Source organism: Saccopteryx bilineata, chromosome X, assembly GCF_036850765.1.
Source record: "Saccopteryx bilineata isolate mSacBil1 chromosome X, mSacBil1_pri_phased_curated, whole genome shotgun sequence".
Classification (NCBI taxonomy): domain Eukaryota; kingdom Metazoa; phylum Chordata; class Mammalia; order Chiroptera; family Emballonuridae; genus Saccopteryx; species Saccopteryx bilineata.
The window spans coordinates 137,105,956-137,128,983 of record NC_089502.1 but is presented as its reverse complement, the minus strand read 5'-3'; the positions used below and the strand labels follow the sequence as shown (position 1 = coordinate 137,128,983).

The 23,028-nt window shown below is 40.9% G+C and overlaps 1 protein-coding gene across 2 annotated transcripts in view; it reads left to right on the top strand.

Moving 5' to 3' along the window:
- The window catches only part of GLRA2 (glycine receptor alpha 2), a 195,962-nt gene that overhangs the window by 139,477 nt on the left and 33,457 nt on the right, over positions 1–23,028 (top strand). For both annotated transcript variants that reach the window (XM_066248945.1, XM_066248944.1), the window contains exon 8: positions 16,977–17,126. In XM_066248945.1, the coding sequence (XP_066105042.1) occupies positions 16,977–17,126 (150 nt within the window). The remainder of the gene's footprint in view (positions 1–16,976; positions 17,127–23,028) is intronic.

Genomic DNA, 23,028 nt, shown 5'->3' with positions numbered 1-23,028 from the left:
TGAATAAGTAAAGTTATAAGTTCTGATGAAAAAATCATAGATACAGACAACAGAATGGCAGTTACCAGAGGGAAAGGGATGTGGAAGGATGGAAAGGGTAAAGGAGGTCAAATAGATGGTGATAGAAAACTAGAGTTCAGGAGAGAGCACACAATAGAGTAGATGCTATATTATAAAGTTGTACACCTGAAATTTATATAATGTTAACTAGTGTTACCCCAATAAATTTCTTAATTTTAATGTTACCAATGATCAAAGACAAAAGAACAGGAGAAGGTATAAGAGATCATTTGGTACCAACCCTTTCTGTAGGCATAAATCACCTGGAAAGAGTTATTACAGGAAGCATTCTGGTTAATGAAATATTCTAACTGTTAGAGCTAAGATTCTAGAAAAGTTAATGTTGAAAGAATTAAAGTACAATAAAAATATTCCAAGTGTTAAAAGTAGAATGAATATATGATGTCATAGTAGAAATAAAGTTGGACCAAGAATCCTAGTCCAAGCCTGGCTTTGCTCTTAACTGGTTCTGTGCTTCAGGAAAATCTCTCATGCTCTCTGATCTCAGCATCTGCACAACTGTGATATATGGAGATAGAATGAATTATTTATTAAAGTATTTTTGAAAGATCAATGTAGTCTATACAACACACACAATACTAATTGTTGACGGTGTCAATGTGCTTCTAAATGTTAAGAAAAAATTGGGCAAAATTATGCAAATTTATTATTTTCATAATGTTATTCATAAACAGAATGCCTTCAATATTACCACCATGAGTCATATTGGATAAAGCTCAACAAAAGTTTATGGAAAAGATCAAATTCAATTATGAGTTATAAAAGCATAAATGAATCTCTAAGTAGCATTTGAGATAATATAGTGTGCATCATGTTTATCTAAAATTCCACAGCAATAATTTCACCCAGTTTCCTGAAATTAACATTTTTAGATTTAAAGGTAAAGCTGGGCCATATCAGGACAAAGGATAATTTTCAAACAAGAATGATCTCAAGAAAACTAGCCCTTCACTGATGGCTTTGATTTCAAGTACAGTAGTTGCCTGAAATTTCTCAAGACCTTCCATTTAGGAAAGTCAGGTGAGATTGACTCCCACATTTAACTTTAATGAGGATTTTAAATTGGATAAAACCATTAATTAATCTAACTAATTTGTAGTAGTCAAGGCGTTAACTGTAATGGTGGATGGGAGTACAAGAGGTCAACTCTACCATGATGATGAGAATTAATATGTTTGAGCATTGACAAGGTTCCAGGCGCAGTTCTAAGCACTACCCACTTATTATTTCATGTTTCTCTCAATCCTTATAGCAAACCTATGAGATAGGCTCCATCAATGTATCAGTTTGGGGGCTGAGAAATCTGAGACACAGAATGATTTAGTATCTTGCCCAAGGTATAGAGCTAGGAAGAGGCATGATCTGATTTGGATCCTGAAAGTTTTGAATGTTGGTGCTAATGGGTTTTACCACCACTTCAACCCAACACTGAGAGAGCGCTTGGCCATCATCTATTTTCTTTACCACTGTAAAACAGGTTTCACAAGGCCAGGAACTAAACATTATCTCTCAGCATCTCACACATGAGGAACAGTTTACAATGATTTGATGATTTACTGCTAAAAATATACATTCATTTTGGGACCATATATCTGTATATATAATGGCAACAAAAAAAATCAAGAATTTAAATGATTCCAGAAAGAAAAAAATTTACAATGAAATGTTTTAGAGTACAATTTATTCTGTTTTACATCACACATTGATCAAAATGTAGAAAAATGTATTAATTTAGACTACTTCAGATGGTGGTTAGCTTGAATTACAATATATGATTATATCAGTAGTTAAAAATATTGTAAAGGGTTAGACAGTAAATGTATTAGGTTTCTGAGCTGTAAGATTTCTGTTGCAACTACTCAACTCTACCATTGTAAACAGAGACTAGAGAGCCATAGACAACATTTATAAATAGGTATGGTAGCAGGACAGATTTACGCCATGTGCAGTAGTCTGCTGACTGGGACTCCCGCATAAGTAAATTTATTTTCTTTAATTAATTAATTTTTAGAGACAGAGAAAGGGAGAAAGAGAGAGAGAATGACAGAGAGAAACATTGATTGGTTGTTGTTCCACTTATTTATGCACTCATTGGTTGACTCATTCTAGAATGTGCCCTGATAGGGACTGAACCTGCAACCTTGGCGTATCAGGACAATGCTCTAACCAACTGAGCTACCCAGACAGGACCGTATATTTATTTTTAATAGTTATTTTATACATGCTAAAGCAGGGAACCTACTTGAATGTGTAGATTAAAAATGAATACAGCCTGACCTGTGGTGGCGTAGTGGATAAAGCGTCGACCTGGAATGCTGAGGTCGCCGGTTCGAAACCCTGGGCTTGCCTGGTCAAGGCACATATGGCAGTTGATGCTTCCAGCTCCTCCCCCTGTTCTCTCTCTTTCTCTCTCTCTCCCTCCTCTCTCTCTAATGAAAATGAATAAATAAAATTAAAAAAAATTGTAAAAAAAAATGAATACATTATGATTCTTATTTTGTTGTACTGATTAATTATCTTCACAGATATTTTATCTGTTATTTTAAACTAAACTTTACTTTTTAAAAAGTCCAAAAGTAAGTAATCAAATCTTATCATGTTCTGGATTTGTGAGGCCCCAAATAAGCAATTTATCTCCCAGCTCTCTCCCTCCCTTTCCTAAAGACATAATATATTAGTTATCTATTGCTGCATAACATATCACCCCTTCCCCCAAACTCAGTGGCTGAAACATTTTAACCTCACAGATTCTGTGGGTCGGAATCCAGGTACAACTTAACTGGGACCTGTTCCAAGGTCTCCCAGGAGGCTAGAATCAAGGTGTCAACTGGGACTGCAGCCTCACATGAAGGCACAACTAGACAAGGGTCAACTTCCACACTTACTCATGTGGTTGTTGGCAGGATTTTTACTTTTAGACTGTTGGATTGAGGTCTCAGTTCCTCAGTGACTGTTTGCTGAATGTGACCCTCAGTTCCTTGCCCAGTAGTCCTCGCCATGAAGGTGGCAAGAGAAGAGCCAGAGCAAAAACGCCAGCAAGCAAGAAAGTGCAAGCACACACCCTGGCCGGGTGGCTCAGTTGTAGCAGTGGCAGAGTATCGACCTGAGGTGTGGAAGTCCTGGGTTTGATTCCTGATCAGGGCACACAGGAGAAATGACCATCTGCTTCTACCCTCCACCTTCCCCTCCTCCTTCTGTCTCTCTCTCCCCTTCTGAAGCCATGGCTTGATTGATTTGAGCATGTCAGCCCCAGGTGCTGAGCATGGCTAAGTGGAGCCTCCACTTCAGGTGCTAAAAATAGCTTGGTTGCAAGCATCAGCCCTAGATGGGCAGAGTATCGGCCCCAGACATGGGTTGCCGGGTAGATCCCAGTCAGGGAGCATGCGGGAGTCTATCTTTCCCTCCTCTTACTTAAAAAAAATAATTCATTAAAAACAAAACAAAGTGCAAGCAAGATGGAAAGTCTCTTTTATAACTAATTATGTGAGTAAAATCCCATCACTTTTGCCATATTGTATTTGTTAGAAGCAAGCTGCTAGGTTCAGCCAGCCCATAGTCAAGGGAAGAGGGGTTACCTAAGGGTATGAATAATAGGAGGCAGGAATCATTGGGGGCCATTTTAGAAGGCTGCCTACCATGCACTATTAACACTAAATCTGTATTGATCTTTTAATATAATGCTGTTAACATTTTTCATTGATGTCCTGTCAGCAGAAGTAATTTGTACTTTCTAATATCTACATTATTATAGGCTCAAAAGATAATTGTAACTCAGTGTCCCTAACAAACTTCATACCTGACAACAGATTATTTATATGATGTTACTGAAAATAAGGTGCTCTCATTATTTCCCTGTTCCCAGGAAGGTTGTTATATGCTGAATAATTCTTGTCTCATATTTGATAGGAAATATTAGTTTTTATTATAGTTACATAATTCTAACTTCAGCAATTTAAAACTAGGTGTGCAGAGCAAAAGGAGGGGTTGTGAGTGTTAAATTATATGGGTAATATAGATCTCAAATTGATTTCTACTTACTTCTCAAGATTGGTTTTTGAACCCTGTCAACACTTGATTCTCATTGACGATGTGCAAACCAGCGAAATACAAGGCTTTTGTCAATAGAAAAAATTTCAGAAGGATGGCTGGTTTGTTTGCCCTCCTGGTTCTAAATGATGAATGATGTGGCAGGCATCATTTTTGTGTCAGGCTTCCCTGATCTATTTTAGGTTCAGGTCATTTGTTTCAGTGAACTGCAAAATCCCATACCAAGTGTTTGGATGCAAATGGTTCAGTTAGGATGTGGTCTCAGAAAGGACAAGTGGGAGTGTGTGGAGTGTAAACAAGGAAAGGACAAAAGCCAGTAAAGGACATTGCTCAGTTGGTTACCGTGGAGGGCAACTAGGGGTCAATCCCACTGGAGATTCTCTGGAAAATCATGCGGAATGCTCATCAGACTTGCCCCACCAAGTACCTGGCAGTCTGGGTTCTTCATCTCCCAGCTCCCATTCCCTCAAGGATGAGGGCTACCCCTGGGAGTGCGCTAGGCTTCCCTGTGTGCAAGTTGAGAAAGTTATTACAGTGCCAGAAAAATCTTTGACACAGAAGAGCAGAGAGAATTCAAGGTCTTGTGAGTTGCTGATGGTCTATAGGAGACGCTCCCACTAAATTTGCAAAGTGGACTCAATGCATCTGCTAAACATAGTCTTACACATGTAAACATTTTTCATCAGTACAATTTGTCTGTAAGCAAGGAATTCACTGGTTTAGGTAAGCTCGGCCTGGCACACAGAGGCACTCAATGAATATGCATTATTGGATGACTTTGAAGGTGCTGAGAAGGCAGATGGCCAGAAGGCTACTTCTGGGACTCAAGGCTCTGATCACCTTGAGATTGCGATGCCATCCTCCTACTGACTTAGTTTCCTCTCATCACTTTCTCTTTCTCTTGACTCATAGAATCAGAGAATAGCAGAAACCTTACAGATAATAATACAAGCCTTTCATATTTTCAAGAAGGAACCTGAGCCCAGAAAGGTACAACAATGTGGCCAGTTCTGCCAATTCTGTCAGTGGCCAAGCCAAGACTCACATCCCAGACTTCTTCTCACAGCTCGTTCCATCACAGCCCTGCTGCCTCCTCTTAGTTTATATAAACCTACAGGACTGATTTCCACCAAGGGACCGAGATTGATCTCTCTGAAGCACATATATGCAACTGATATATTAGAAACTGATGTGCTCAATGAGCCCGACCCAAATCTTTTCACATTTACGATTTATCTTTTTAGCAGTCTGCACAGTTCCATATTGAAATATAATAATGCCTCCTGATGGTATGGCCTTTTTTATTTCTTCAAAGAGTTTGCACATCTATTTGTGTCATTTTATTCAAGAGGCTGTAGGATTTCTTTTTAATTATAAACTCCTGCAGGCTAATATCTATTGCAAATAAGTAATTATTAGTGGGTGATTTGTGCTTCTGGTTTTCGAGGTGAGGAGAAAGGCATGGAGCTGACTTGCATCAAAATGCTGCTCAGCTACAGGAAATGGACACAGTGGAGGCCAGCTCTTTGGTAATTTGCAGTAACAAAAAGTGAGATCACCAGCCCAGTCAGAGGCTTTTGTATCACATTAATTCCCAACCTCTGATTGACCTGCAGCTCCTTTTCCTGTTTTCTCCTCCCTACATGGAACCTGAAACATGATGGGGGCCTAGAATTTTTCTATTTCACTTCCTTTGGATGGGGTGAGCTAGGCGGTAGCTGATTAGCTTCGAGAGCTTTAGCGCACACCAGGCCCGAGTGCCCAAGGTCTACTGCCAAGAACGGAAGGTTCCTGTCAAGGTGGCTCCCATGGAGACAACCTCACCAACCTGCTGCCTTCGCTGTGAGCTCACATGAAAGCACAGAGATGATGCTAAACCAGGCCACAGGCTAGGGGTTGGGCTGTAAAATTTCTTGGCTACCATCGACTATACCATTCAGTGGAGTTAATATTTCTTGCTATATTCTCAGTTGTGAAATACTCTTTGGCCCTACACCAAAGAAACACCTGTATCCATCCCCAGGATGTAGCATCCTAGTGCTCAGAGGCTTCGGGTGCATAGCGGGAAAACTCAATGCCTGGAGAAACCTCTTTGTACCCTGGAGTCATCACAAGATTCTCGGTATTCTTGAAGAAATGACTTCTGTATCACTGCTGGCTGAACTGGGCTCCTAAAGGCTGCCACCATTTTGTAGCCCAGAATCCCCCACTCCCCACCTATCTTACCCAGTGATCACCTCAGAGTCCAGTTTGCATCAGGATGTGCCACCCTGATTGCTGTCTGATGACAAGGAGCCTGCACACCCTCACTCAGCCCTGGCCTTCCCACCCACTCTGATAAGGTTCTGAGTTTCAAAACTGGTTCAGGGTGTGAGGTTTGGCCCGTGCTGCCTTCTGATCTGACCTCCTCATCCTACTCCAAGGGACAGCCAAACTGAAGGGCAGAAGCCAGTAAGCCCAGTCCAGGATGTGGGAACACCTCAGTGTCTTGATACTCCCCTCCCACCAAGTCCCCTGTCTGAGGAGCCACGATGGAAAGCAGGAGAAAACCGATGTCATCACTGTAATTCCTATCCACCACTGCAAGGACTTTCAGTCAGCTTTCGTCCAAGAAACAAGACTGACTGTCTTCATTAAACTTCTCTCCTCCCCTTCCTTGCTCACAAGTATAAAATGGAACCTAAGTGGGATGGTTGAGGCATAAAGAAGCGGAAACAGCACTCAGTGCTGACTACAAAAGCAAATAAAGAATAGCGTGGTTTTCTGTCATCCTTAAACATTGTTCCTCGCCCTGGTTCAGCAGTAGAGCACTGGCCTGGCGTGTGGAAGTCCCAGATTCGATTCCTGGCCAGAGCACACAGGAGAAGTGCCCATCTGCTTCTTCACCCTTCCCCATCTCCTTTCTTCTTTTTCTTTCTTCTTTTTCTTTCTTCTTTTTCTTTCTTTCTTTCTTTTTCTTTCTTTTTCTTTCTTTTCTTTTCTTTCTTTCCTTTCTTTCCTTTCTTTTCTTTTCTCTCTCTCTCTCTTTCTCTCTCTCTCTCTCTCTTTCCCTCCCACAGCAAGGCTCCATTGGAGCAAAGTTGGCCCGGGTGCTGAGGATGGCACCATGGCCTCCACCTGAGGTGCTAGAATGGCTCCAGGTGCAAGGGAGCAACGACCCAGATGGGCAGAGCATCGCCCCCTATTGGGCTTGCCAGGTGGATCCTGGTCAGGCACACGTGGGAGTCTGTCTCTCTGCCTCCCTGCTTCTCACTTCAGAAAAGTAAAAAACAAACAAAAACAAACATTGCTCCTCATTGGACCCCTCTGGCTACAGGTGTGACAATGCTGCTGTCCCCTACTCACCCATCTCACTGCATGTACTCTCTCACCTCTCCTTCACATTCTGTGTTGTCATCTGGTGAAACCACTGTCTGTGAGTAGTTGTCCTGACTCACTCCCTGGAGGTAGGTTCCCAGAGGTCAGTGAGCCAGAAAAGCAGACCAAAGCACCAAGCCAGAGCAGACGTGAAGAGCAGTTCAACCACTCTTTTTCTCTGTGTGAGCTTGGTAAAGTTAATGAGTAAACTCGGTTTTTTTATATCAATAATGGAGATAACTCACAGGGTTGTGCTGCTGCAAGCTTTCTGTTTACAATGGTGGTAGTGGTTTGTTGTTGTTTGTTGTTTTGTTTTGGTAACAGTGTATCTCAGCCTCCCTGACATACAGGAGTGCTCACTACAATGAGGTTCCATTTTATCCGAACTTAGCTAATGTGGGTTTGAAATAGGGCAATACAAAAATACTAATATAGTCTTAATGCATACAAAGAACGTGAAATATAACAAATTCTACTTTGCATTTTTTCCTCTGGGAAAATTGCCCTGAATTATGCAAATTTTGAATCACGCAATGTCTTCAAGAGCTCATCCCTGGCAAACCGATGTGACTGAGTGTCTACAATCTGCCAAATGACTGTTAAGATTTACACAAACTATCTTATTCAATCCCTCAACAACACCATTTCACTGTAATCCTTGGGCCTTACTTCAATATTAAGAAACTGAGATTGCAAAAGGTTAAGTCATCTCCCCAAATCCACTGGCCATTCAGCTGGGATTCAAATCCAAGATAGCCTGGCTTCAAAGCTGTTTATTTCCTTCCTTTCTTTTCCATCTCCATATTCTCCCCAATTTAACCCCCCACACACACACACACACTGAATACACAAATCTCTATTATGTGGAATGTTATTTCATTGTTCTCCAAAGCCTGTGGTTGTCTTTCCAACACTGAGATGACCCAATTGACTCTTTTCTTCACTCGAGTTCTTTTCACACTAGTGGGCAATTTGCTCCTGACTCCCACTCGATGCTTATTCTTGCTCCTGTTTGAGAAGTAATAGACTGCACTTGCTTTGTCACTGAAGGTACAGCTGGAGGAAGTAGACTATGGAAGGAATCAGTATTCCTTTCCATCAGCTTAGCATGTGATGAGACACGTGGCGCATGCAAACAGGGAAGAAGATGCCCCTAGTCCTGCTTCCTCCCCTTCCTCTCGATGCCCTCCCTCCTCAGCCTGGCTCCCTCCCCCACCTGCCTACCTCTACAGAAGGCTGACACTTTCTGTAGGTTATCCCATGGTATTTCTAACCATGGATATCACCTAGTATTCCCTAGAGATTCTGGGGCTAGGAGCTCTGCCCTCCTCTTACCTCTCACAAAACTCACGTGGATAGTGAGCTCTGACAAGCTACTTTTGAAGTTTTCTGAGCAACATAACAAAGAGAAATCTATTCCTATTTGAAAACAATATCAGTTAATTAGGCCTATGTACCACCCAACACCCAACAAAGTGGTCCCAGAAGGTTGTTCAGTTCCTGTCCTGCTGGAAGTTTTGTTAACGAGTACCATTTGTAACTAGTTGGTTTCTGCAGATACCAGGCTTGGAGACACTGCCACCCAATGGCTGTTTCTGCAAATAGCACCTTAGTAAGAGTGGTGCTTACTCAATACCCTACCCACAACCCAATGGGAGCATGAGACATAGAAAATGGAGTGGTGGTGGTGACACTGGTTTTGCTTTAGATGGTGGTGGTGACATTGGGATTAACCATGTAGTCAGTGCAACTGCTGTCCCTCTTTGCCCAGGAAATCTGATTTTCCTGGCATTTAACAGATGTGAGCTCTTAAATTAGGCAACAAAAATGGCAACTTGGTAGTGAAACTGTAAAGATAAAATTGTACAACACCATGAATCTTTGGCACTAGGACCAATTTTAGAGTCTATATTTTTTCTCATGATATTTTTATAGTGACTGAATGTAGGTAAGAGACAAAACCGAAAATCAAAGCCAGAATTCTCATTTCCACTGTACAACATTTAGATCCATCTTCAATAAACTTATTTTTCTCTCCCACAAAATGAATATGGAGAGGATGGTGATATACTTCATAGCACTCAATAAAAAAAGTTGATTGGAGCCTGACCTGTGGTGGTGCAATGGATAAAGCATCGACCCGGAATGCTGAGGTCACCGGTTCAAAACCCTGGGCTTGCCTGGTCAAGGCACATATGGGAGTTGATGCTTCCTGCTCCTCCCCCGTCTATCTCTCTTTCTCTGCCTCTCTACTCTAAAATAAATGAATAAATAAAAATAATTAATAAAAAAATAAAAAACGTTGATTGGAGCTACTGAAGGCTTCTGTTCCATGTAAGGGAAGCACAAGTCAGGCTCCTGAGACCAAACAGGTACCTTTCCTTTCAACAGCTGCATTAATCAGGGTTATTTTCCTTCTAAGTTAGATTAAAAATACTGTATTGTACTATACAGAGAAGAAAAGCTTCTGTCCTGCTTTAGCAATGGTTTACATGCATAGTTTGAGAATAAGTAAACATTGACTCAAGCAGGTGGGTGTGACAGATCACTCCACTTAAAGACAGAAAAGCTATCTTTGTATTTTGGGATTGTCCTACAAATTCCATTTTGTCACTTTTCTATTAAAATAATACTTGGTTGATTATAATCATTAGGAGTTTTTCTCCACTGTAGAGACCTTCTCTATACATGTTCATAACCAATCCTCCTTTATTGGCTGCTGTAGGAATGAATATCACAGCTCTCTGGGGTCAGCCTGAGGGCTAGGATTGAGGATGTATTTTAGATGGCAAATTGCCACACAGAAGCACCTTGTCCATAAGAGATGGAGAGGGGATCTGAGCTGTAAGAACAATTAGGCAATCCTTATTCAACAATCCACTCTTCTGTGCTAGGAATAAACACCAGGTAGAAAACGGCCCAACCTATGAAAAACAGGCTTCATGTCACAGGAAATGATGTAATTTTTTAACCCAGACAAAACAAATGATGAAACTAAAATAAAAAATTCATGGCTTCATTTTCCATTTTGAAACTGATCTGAGTACATAATTAATAAAATCCTGACCCAAGAAAGCTCACCAAAGTTATCAAAAATGTCAAGACTGTGTTGCTAGAACAATACTGGAAATGTCAACATGATTCCAGAACTGAGCAATGAGCTCAACTCCATCGTCTACCTGATCTGTTCAAATATCTGCTATTTATTTAGCATCACAGAAACCTAAACTACTTGACTGGCTCTACTTCTTCACCAGATATGTTTATAAACTACATAAATTAGAAAGTCATGAGAATAATAAGCATTCCTCTTTCCCTCAGTAAAAATAAATCAAAACTGATTCGGATATCATCAGCTATCAGCTTTAAAAGACCTATTTTTTCCTTTTAGTTCTCTCTCTCTCTCTCTCTGCATTCAAGCCTTTATATATAGTAGTTACTTTGAAAATAAACTGAATTTATATATGGCTTGAATAATGTCCATCAACAGAAACTATGAGATACTTACTATATGCACAAAGACATCATCAGCCACACAGATATAAAAGGCATTACTGGGTCTTTATCTGCCAAGTATCCTATACTTTCATGAATAAAACATGCAGACATGAAGCAAACATGAAATTGTATGATCCTAACTGTAGTGCATTACAAATTCTAAAGATGGGTAAGACCACTGTTAGCTAGAATAAAGTATCACTCTGGAGATGGAATTTGAGCTACTCCTTGAGGAACTTTCTAAAAATAAAGATATAGAAAAGGTAGGAAGAATTTTTATGCTAAGAGAAGAGTATAAGGGTTTCTCAACCTTAATACAATTAACATTTGGGGCAAAGAATTTGAACAATTCTTTGTCATGGGAGGCTGTCTTATGTATTGTTAGACATTTAGCAGTATGCCTGGCTTCTACCTACTAGAAGCCCGTGGTAAAACCCCACGTCCCAACAGAAGACATCTTCAGACATTGGGAATGTCCTCTTGAGGGAACATGATGCCCAATTGAGAACCACTGGAGTAGACATTGATTCTTGGGTTTGGGAAGGTTGCTTTCTCAATATCACAATTCATCAAACTCAGAATTATTGACATTTGGGACTGGATAACTTCATTATGGGTGTTGTCCTGTGTTTAACAACATTCCTGACCTCAACCTACTAGATGCCAGTAGCACCTCCCCCTGGTTGTGACAACTGAAAATATGTCCAGACACTGCCAAATGTCCCCTGAAGTGCAAAATCACTCATGTCTGAGAAACACTGGGATTCTCAGCAGGAATGAACTTGGCTCCTCGGGGGTAGTAAGTATAATTGCTTAAACAAAGTACATGGTTTATGTTGGACACATGCTGTGAGAAATCTTAAATACTAGAGCCTGTAATAGGCAGCCAGAGTAATTCTTAAGCAGGTGTGTTGCAAAATTAAATTGGCATCATAAATTTAATCTTGCAGAAGCAAAAGGATCAAGTGCCACAGGGAGGAACTGAATACAGGGGGATCAGTTAGGAAGTTGTTATAATAACCAGGTGTAAATGTTGATGGCCAGAGTTGTAGTGACATCTTTGGAATAAGACAAAAGAGTAAACCCAAGGGTGAGCTTTTACAAAAGACTGAATATTAGAGATGAAAGCAAGGGAAAAACCAATGATGAAAATAGGGTTGCTAGTGGCAAGAAAGATTCAAATGAGATAATGAGGAGGAGGAGCATTTCATGAGTATGATTTTGCAAATGCTAATTGCAGGTATTTTAGAATTAATATAGGAACACTGATGAGAGCTCAGGTCTGAGTGATAAATTTGGGAGTGTTGGAAAAACAAAATTCTGTAATCTCTGTGGCTTACCAAAATAAAAATTTCTCATTCACATTATACTCCACTGTGGAGTGGGTGGCCCTAGGTCTTTCAGGGATCCTGACTTCTTCCATTTTATGGCACTGCCATCTTAAATGGGTGACATCCAAGGTAGCTACAGAAGGGCTAAGTCCCAAGGACCTTATTGGAGATTTGAGAAGCCTTGATGTGGGGATCCAACTGAACTGGAAAATCTAGTTTATTGGTGTTCCAGGAAGAGGAAATAGGATTCATTAGTACATAGGCAATTTCTGCTATAAGACACACACACGTGTGTGTGTACACACACACACACACACACACACACACACACACACACACATACACACAAAGAAGAAAAGTATAGGAGTAGATGAATTAATTAAGGACATGAAGATTAAGGAGTGAAATTGAAAAGAGTTCAAGGAACACAAAAACAAACAAAAGAAGAACCAGCAAAGGCTTCTGAGACCTTGGAAAGCTTAGAAGAGAACCAGACCTGTGTAGAGTTGACGGTGCCAAGACAAGGGAAGGTAAACTTCTGCAAGGAGGGAAAACGTCTACTTTGGCTAAGACTCTTGCTTATGGAGACAAAGAAATTTACAAATATTATAAAAGGACTTACATGTCAATACCCACCTCAAAACCACCAGCAGGATGGTTCTGGGAAGTCCGGCTCATCTCTACAAGCAGGCTGAAACTCAAACCCTTGTGCCTGGCTTTCAGTGCACTGGCCCATCCTCCCTGTCCACAACCTCACCATACACTTCCCAGGTGCCCACCATATCCCGCTCCCTGGACTATTCATTGTCCCCAAGCCCACCTCTTCTCTCCCATCTTCATGGCTTTGCTTTTACAGCTTCTTGCACCCATCAGGGGCCTGACTTTCCTCAAGCCCTATGTCAAATGCCACCCCATCCAGGAATGAAGCCATTCCTGATTTTCCCTGTCAATTTCAACCTCCCCATATTCCATTAGACTTTTGATCTTTCCTATACTTTAGCACATGGGACTATCCATTTTGTATCTATCAGTTATATATGCACTTGACTTTGTCCTTCAATGGAACATGGGTTTCACAAGTATCAGGAGGGCCACTGGAGTGTACAACCCCAGGATAAACCACACAACACTGAAGTCTAGGTTAAGGGCTGGTCAATGTTTTCTGTAAAAGGCCACAGAGTAAGTACTTTAGGCTTCTCAGGCCATGCAGTCTCTGTTACAACTATGCAACCGTGCCGTTTTAGTTCAAAAGCAGCCATAGAAAATATGTAAATGAATATGTCTGTGTTCCAATAAAGCTTTATTTATAAAACATGTGGTGGGCCAGATTTGATCCACAGGCAATAATTTGTTGCTCCCTGCACAATATGAATGACACTTTTTAGAGCACGGTGTGAATGAGGTTTCATGCAGTGTGCTCTGGGAAGTCCTAGGAATAATTGATGTGCATCTTAGTTATCCTTGGATCTTCAGTCCCAGCTCCCACCAGCACATAGTATGGTGCCTTCCACATAGTAGGCCCACAATGTGTGTGTGTGTGTGTATTAAGTAAATACGCCTGGAATTCAGAGAATCCTAATAGCATTTTGAGCACTTAACTGCCTTTGAAAACTGTTTTGCAAGACTGTAAAGTAGTTCAGTAAGGGATCATGTAAGCCCAAGAATAATAAAAAAGAATGTGACAGGAGAAGATGTGAGCTGAAAACATCTAAGGATTAGCAGCCAAAGACAGGGAATCTGACATCAGAGCTGGGTAAAAACAAAACAAAAAGGTATTTCAGTCCTGAGAGACTAGCACCAAGGGACATCACACCATATGTAATAGCTGTCTCACAACACCCTCTAAATCCATGTGAATAATGCATTTAATACCAGCACTTCAATGCTGGAAAGATGTTCGTGATTTGGAGGAAACTCAGAGACCAACCAAAATGATTAAGAGACCGAAAGGATTCATTTATGAGCAGCTATAAAAAAAAGCCAAATACGTGCTTGGCCTGCTGATGGCCAGAAAGAGATGGAGAAATGGTTTACAAATTACTGAATGTTGTAAACAACAGGAAGGGGAGGAATGATAGTCAGCTCGATTGGACTCAGCTCTTGGTATGGATATATCTCGGGCATTGACAAATTCCTTTCATTATTGGGTATTAAAACATTTATGGGCCATCTGAATAATATATAACTGGGAATGCTGTGATTGGAAATGTTCTATTATTACTAGAGAATAGGACTGCTACAGAAGAGCAAATACAAGACAAATTATTGCTTATTAAGGAAAGGAACAGTCCAGGAATCCTAGGTGTGCTGAGAGAATTGAAATGAGCTAATAGTCCACTCTTAAAAATATCAAATGTACAAAATTGTGAATAATGTTATAGAGAGTAGAATTGTTGAAATTAAAGCACAAAAATGGAAATATGGCCAGATTATTTCCTTCATTCCTCCCTCCCTTCCTTCATTCAATCATTTATTTATTCCTTCATTCCACATATCTAATACTTACTCGCTATCTGCCAGGTCCTGTGCTGGTAATACAAAAAGTAATTACACTACAAGGCCTGTCCAAAAAAAAAAAAAAAAAAAGAAGAAGAAAGAAAAGCTTACAGATCTGGTGGTGGGGTGTCAAGGAAGCTTGTAGACTAAGGAACAGCAGACAGTTTCAATAGCAAGTGGTAAGGGAGGAGAGAAAAGTGGCCCCTAATCCAGATGGGAGAAAGCGAGAAGGTTTGGGAGGCTTCTCAGGGGAGCTGGTATCTGAGCCAAATCCTGAAGGATTCTGAGTCTACTAATCAGAAAGAATGAGAAGAGTATCCCAGGTAGGAAGAGTGATAATTCACAGTGATGAAGATGACAAAGTGCTGGACTACTTTGTCACAACTTATGTGGGACTGACATGTAGTTCAGATCAACAGAGACAAATAGTGTAAGGAAGGTAGCCTTAAAAATAATTGGAATATATTAGGATTGTGAGAAATTTATTTTTTCCTTGTTGATTTTTCTGCCTCTTCCAAAATTTCTCCATTAACTAAGTCACACCCTTATGTAGCCAAATTGTAAATATTTATATAGCACTTACTTTGTGCCAGACACTATTTTAAGCAATTTGCATATATTAAGTGATTTTGTCTATCTAATTCTGTAATACAAGTACTATTATTCCATATATAGATGAGGAAGGGGGCCAAATATAGGTTAAAGAACTTGGCAAAGTTACAGAGACAGGAAAAGAGCAGTATTATTGGAGCATTTCACTGTGGAGTCTCTGCTTATATATCCCCTCTGCTGCTACTTACTTTCCAAGTCAAGAGCCCATTTTCAGAGTATTTATTCCCATAATACCAGTCTAAAAATTGAGCTAACATATAAATATACTGTCAAATATTTGGGGGGAAGAATTTTCACAGCCTCCAAGTTTGTATAAGCAAAAAATAAAACTAAAAATCACGAAAATGTCCTATAATACAGAGTAATTAATCATGTTACAGGCCATTACGCAAGCATTGAAAATTGTGATTTAGAAAGTTAAATGACATGGGAAATGCTTCACTATAAAGGTCAAATGGAAATGCAAGATACAAACTGTATAATCCTACTAATGTAGTATTTGTGTGTGTCGGAAAAGGAAATTCCAATCCTAGTTCTGCCACTTACTAACTTTGTGACCTCAGATAATAATTTAACCTCTCTGTACCCCAGATTCCTCGTCAGAAAATGGGGGCAATATAATTGCTGCGATGGTTAGAAAATGAATACATGTAAAATGTTTAAAGTATTGGCTGGCAAGAACTCAGTGTTAACTATCAAAAAACAGGAAAACCTAATTAAAAATCAGAACTAGATAGTACACATTCAGCTGGCAGTTTGATAAGCATGTAGTCCAGGGTCCAATATGCTGCAACTTTACCTAGTTACTTTCCCTCTTATATTTAAAAAAAATAATTGAGTGTTAAGAGAAATGAGGGGAACTTTCCATTGCAAGTAAAAAGTATTTGCCTTGGAAATACACTTTATTAAATTATAAAATGTACTAAATAATCAACCAATCACTGGGGGGTTATAATATTTTCCTTTTTAATCAAATTCCTTCCACAAGGCTAGAGCCCTGATGTTTTATTTTGGTTCAATATCCTTGAATTGTGATAGTTTCAAATCATTTAAGAAATATGTTTTCAAAAAAAAAAAAAGAAAAAAGAAAAGAAATGTGTTTTCATGCCAGTTAGGGTCAACGGATGAATGAAAATTAAAAATTGGTTTTTGAAGTGTCCAGACCATAGATAGTGTATTTCTCATCCAAGTTTTGAAATAATTTTAATTATATTCATTTTTAAATGTTAAGAAAAAAAATAGAAAAAAATGAGCCATTTCGAAAATAGTATCTAGTCTATTTCACCTCGAAGTTTTCTTTTTAGTTCTCTTCATTAAAGAAACGTTGCAGTCATCTTTGGAGCTGTTCTCAGGGCTAAGGCTACTTGAGCAGGTGTGCTACATGGAGAGAGATGGACAAGGGCTCAGGACACTGTGTGGGTGTCAGGGGTGGATGCGTGTCCCTTTCACTGCTCTGCCCAGAATCCGCGAAGGGGATTATTCTGCTTCTCCCAACATTCGGAACAGGGCTTCCCCACAGGTTTTCATAGTGCTCTCTCTCTCCCTCTCTCTCAGGTCTCCTATGTCAAAGCAATTGACATTTGGATGGCGGTGTGCCTTCTGTTTGTGTTTGCCGCCTTGCTGGAATACGCAGCAGTGAACTTTGTCTCCAGGCAGCACAAGGAGTTCCTGCGGCTCCGAAAAAGACAGAAGAAACAGAATAAGGTACAGTTGAGCATCATGCAGACAGTGATCACTTGTGGTGGTGAACCTGACAATGTAATTTAGAAAACAGAAGAACACGTAATGAGCAAGTAGCTAAGGTTAACTTTTGTCCTGATCTGAGCTACTATACTGAATTATTGCTCAGGTTAGCCCTTTACAATTGGGGTAGGGTTGTCACACTTAGCAAATAAAAATACGGGGCACACAGGTAAACTTGAATTTCAGACAATAAACACTATTTAGTGTATGTATGTCCCAAATATTGCATGGGACATACTTATATTAATAAGATATTCATTCTTTATCTGAGATTCAAATTTAACCAGGAGCCCTGTGTTTTATTTGACAATTCTAATTGCAGATATATTCTCAATCTGACAAAACTACTTTAATATCCTACTGTTTTGAACATTGATCATTTGTATGTATGTGTATGCGTGATTCTATACACATAACTTCTTTAATTTTTTCATCAATTGCTTTCGCTTTATGTAAATATGGTTCCTACCCATGTTGACTGTGATCTGATAAATCCAGTCAGATGCACCTATCACCTCGACTTAGACTTTAATGCAGAAACCTGAACTTTATACTATCCAGAAGCTTGAGGTTTGAGATGCATGGCTTAACATCTCCAGTTCAGCGGTTCCCAAACAACTTGCTTGCAGATTCGATTGGTCTGAGGATGTTTCAAAAGTCCCAAATATTGTCCATGCCCCACACCAATTAAATCCAGTCTTGGGATAGAGCAAAGGAATTAGTATTTCTGAAGCCCCCCGACCTCCCAAGTAATTGCGGTGTGTGGACATCTTTGAGAAGCACTGCTCTGGTTTATAAGCCAGTTTCACATAGGACACCAGAAAGCTCCCGCTTATTTTCAGTTTCAGATTCAGGGACAGAAACATGCCCTTTGACATGGAGAATGCTAGTTCCTGTAATAATATCACTAGAGAATGAAAGTTAATATTTTATGTGCAGGAGATAAGAGATAGTTTTCAAAATTTCTCCCCCCACCCACAAATCAATAAATTAAACATGCTGGCAAAGCCGTCATTATATGCTACCCTGACAGAACAAAACCAAAAATCTTTCATTGTCAAGCTTAATGCTTCCAGATGTAGATGCAAAACTGAGCATCTGTTGTGATTTAGATGTTGCTTACGCTGAGGAGCATGTATGTGTATGAGCTCACTGAATCTACAGAATGTTTCCTGCACATACTCTGGACTGGTCTCCTGCTGACTGCCCTTTCTCTTTCTCTTCTCTACCTCTCAGGAATATTTTTTTCCTGACACAGCCTAAGGAAATACACACATACACACTCACACACAAATACTCTCATTGCTGTAAATTGTTGAATATCAAGCCTTTCTCAAATCTCTCCTCCCTGCTGGTGATAACCATTCCTTCAACCTCATCCACAGGAGCATAGCACAAAGTGACACAAGTTTGAGGTCACTTATGCTACCCAGGAAATTTTACTAGAATGTGAGGGTATTTCAACATATACATTTCTGTATTCCCAGAATTTCCTGGCATAGCATAGTAGGTGGCCATGAACTGCATGGCCTCTTAGACCACAGGTAGAAAATGAGTTTGTTTGGGTTTTTTTTGTTTTTTTTTCTGTATTTTTCTGAAGCCGGAAACGGGGAGAGACAGTCAGACAGACTCCCGCATGCGTCCGACCAGGATCCACCCAGCACACCCACCAGGGGGCGATGCTCTGCCCACCAGGGGGCAATGCTCTGCCCCTCCAGGGCGTCGCTCTGTTGTGACCAGAGCCACTCTAGCGCCTGGGGCAGAGGCCGAGGAGCCATCCCCAGCGCCCGGGCCATCTTTGCTCCAGTGGAGCCTCGGCTGCGGGAGGGGAAGAGAGAGACAGAGAGGAAGGAGAGGGGGAGGGGTGGAGAAGCAGATGGGTGCTTCTCCTGTGTGCCCTGGCCGGGAATCGAACCTGGGACTTCTGCATGCCAGGCCGATGCTCTACCACTGAGCCAACCGGCCAGGGCCTGAGTTTGTTTTTTATAAAGAAATTAAATCTTGGCCCCAGTCAGTGACTCAGTGAATAGAACATTGGCCTGGCATGTGGATATCCTAGGTTCGATTTTTGCTCAGGGCACACAAGAAAAGCGACCATCTGCTTCTCTTTCTTTCCCTCTACCCCTTCTCTCCCTCTTCCCCTCCTGCAGCCAGTGGCTCAATTGGTTTGAGCGTCAGCCTCATGTACTGAGGAGAGCTTGATTGGTCTGAGCATCACCCCAGGTGCTGAGGATAGCTCAGTTGGTCTGAGCAAAGGCCTCAGGTGCTAAAAATTGCTCAGATGATTTCAGCACCAGCCTCAGATGGGGTTGCCAGAAGGATCCTGGTTGGGGCACATGCAGGAGTGAATCTCACTATTTCCTCTCCTCTCATTTAAAAGAAAAAAATTAAATTTAACAGGGTGAAATTGATCAATAAGAGTGCACAGGTTTCAGGCGAACATTTCTACAGTATTTGAACTGTTGATTGTGTTGTTTCATTTTGCTTCTCAAATCTGAAAAACTGGAATGCGTGGGAAGGATTCTTAGGGTATATCTCCAGCTAATCTTATTATAAGAATCACCTGGAGTGCTTGTTAAAAGTAGAGATTCATGTGTTCCACCCCAAACTTATGAGTCAGAATCTACAGGGAAGGCACTGTGAATGACTCTAGTATTTTTCACAAGAGTCCCAGTGAGTCTTATTATGATAAGGTAAGTCTGGGGGAAGGTGGGCAGCATTAGAGCAGGCAGTAGCAAATGAGAAAGACAAAGTAGTAGAAAATGAGGTTGCCAAGCACACGCAAGGATGGATGAAGGTAAGGGAATAAATCTCCTCTTGGCACATCAGCATAAAGCTGATGAATGTTCTGTTGGGGTCCTCCCCTAAGACCACCCCTGAACTCCCAGTCTTTAAGAACCCTCAAAACAAAGGACCCCAACACTCTCCATCTAGGGATCATGCCTGTGTCTTTCCCTTCCTGTACCACCCTTCCCCCCTCCCCTCCGCACAGGCATGCATCTTCTAATCTTAAAGGGTCCTCGTGAGACTTCCCACCAGGAGAGCAATGGGCAGTGGCAGCACATCCTGGACGAACACTCTGAAGCTCTCTCCAAGGCCCCCTTTTCCCCAACTTCCCAGTGTAGGCACATTTCCTTCCCATAAGGTTGGTTCCCTATTCTAGCCCCTTCCTTGTTTCACTGTCTGCAGCTTTAATAAACATTCAAAAAAAATGAGGTCGGAGGAATAGCTAATTTCAGGTTCATATAGGACTTTGCAGACCAGTATAAAGGTATGAATTTTATTCTAACTGATAAAAATCCACTGGTTAGTTTCAACTTAGCAAGTGTCAGGCTATTGCACAGTCAGTCTGTGAGGTCAAGAGTAGCAGCAGAGGATCAGTTTGGAGGCTGTTGTAGAAATATAGGTGAGAGATGTTGGTGGCTTCAACTGTGGTACTGGCCATGGGAACAGAGCCAAGTGGTCAGATTCAAGATTCATTCATTCATTCCATAAATATTTGCTTCCTATCATCTGCCAGGCATCCTTAAAATACCCTGTTGAGCAGGACAAAGCACAATCCTTTGATGAAACTTACATTCTAGTGGTTTATACTTTGGAGGTAAAACCATAGTTCATGCTGACGCATAGGATGCGGGAAAGAGAAAAAGAAAACTATGGCTCAGATATTTGGCTTCAGTAACTGGGTGGGCAGTATCACTATTTAAGATGGGGACTACTGTGACAGAAGCAGATTTGGGGTAAAACTCAAGTCATAATTTGATGCTGTTAAATTTAGATGCCTATGAGACATGCCACTAGAGCTGGCAAACAAATTATGTGGCATCTCTAAGGAGTCTCCTTTAAATGCCTCCACTATCAGCCATCTCAGGTATCTTCCTGGCTCCTGGTTGTGATGCCTGAACTATCAGCTCACTTTCCTCCTTCCTCAATCCCAGCTCTACTGGAGCCTCTGAAGTTCAGGTCATTCAACTTCATCACCGATTTCGCCTGCTACTGCTGTTATGTACCAGCTTCCAGCCACATTCCTTATTAGTTCATGACTTCAGCACCTTTTCCACCATCAACCCAACATTCTATTAACATTACCTTTCCTGGAGGGTCTTCAATATCCATACAGAAAACTGACCCCATCTTGGCTTCCCAACTCCTGACAGCCATGATGGCAATTTTTCCTCTATTCGACCTTAGCCATATATTCATATGGTTGTAGTCACTGCTCTGTTTTCTTATAAACAGTATTTGAAAGGGCCAAACTTACATGCTTTATATGGAGATGTTCTTGAGTTTGACTGTGCATCTCAAAATGACTGTTCAGAATATGAAGTTTATAATTGACAAAGTTAAGACTTGACAGACATGTGGAGAGCAAAACAAATCATGCTTGACCTTTGCAGTCAAGACAGTTATTGTCATTGACAACTGAATTTTGAAAAAAGAGCAGGAGACATTTCCAATTATTTGTCCCTTAGGAAATGGCATCTTTTTAAGTTCGTGCTTTTCCAGTCTTCTGAGTCTGAACCATGGTAAGAAAAATAAAATGGTAACAAGAGCTAACCCTGCTTTTGCGTTTACCACACATCAGGCACTCTTCTAGGCACTTCCCTTTACAGTAATTGATTTAATCCCACAACTGTGTGACTAGTGTGATCACACAGCCTAGCTTGCCATGGAAAGACCTGGGTTTGCCTACTTCCTGATGCCTTGTGTGAGGCAGCATTTGTCCTGGATTACTCGTTTTAAATAATACACTTATTAACACTTGCATTAAAATATACTAGATGGGTTTGATGGACCTCCACTTTGTACATCTGGTTTCTGTCACGGAACAGTCTTCTGGGGTGGGGGTGTACATGCGCAGTGCAAAAGTTCTCACTTGAACATGTGTGAAGTCTAGAAAATCACCACCATGATCCCCAGCCTCTTTTCCTGGCTCTTTCCAGAAGCAGGGTCCTAACTGACACTTTCTAGGACAGCGAGAAGGGGCTTGCAGGGCACTCAGATACAAGAGGCTGCGGATAAATGATTCTTTTTTCTTGTTCTCTGTCAGTGGTGGGACTCTCCTGTCCCGCTGGCCACTTGGGGTACCAGCTTTGGTCCATGGCATGGCATGCTAATCCATGAAGCCACTAGGCCACCACTTGATAAGGATCATAGGAAACATGGAAAATTCCATGAATGTGAAATAAAATAGAGGCTAAGCAGTGTTGCTGTTGAACATCTGAATGTTCATCATTGAAAGGTTTCATTCTCTTTGCATGATAAAGATCTGTAACTGTTTTATTGCTTGGTAATCCTTTTAATTTTTTGTAATAACTAACATTACAAAGCTGTACTGTCTGTTAGTGCCACTTCCCACTATCAAAAGTATCCCTGTTTGGATAAATTAAGTGGTCACCCTGCCAACGATGAAGATGGTTTCCTATGTCCATCTTACAGATGAGGCAACTAAAGCCGAGAGGTTAAGTCAAATGCCCAACAGCCCTGCATGCGGGCACTCTGGCTTCCGCGACCCTGACTGTAACTGCTGCTGCTCAGAGAACATGTTTTACATCTCCCATTAGGATCCATTCTCTCATTCTGTTACACACACACACACACACACACACACACTTGAAACACCGCTAATGCACTCTGATGTTTTCTGTTCTGTGTTTTCAATGCTGGTCATCAGGGATGAGATTAGGGTAAGGCAATTAAAGGAAGACACACAAGTGCAGTGTCAGATCCTACTTGTATTTTAAATAGATACTTTGTTTACCATGGATTTTTGCATTGATGATGATTTTTTAAAATATTGTATTAAAATGGTTGAGTGATAGGATTTTGGTATCTCCTTAACTTTTGCACATGAGGCCTTACC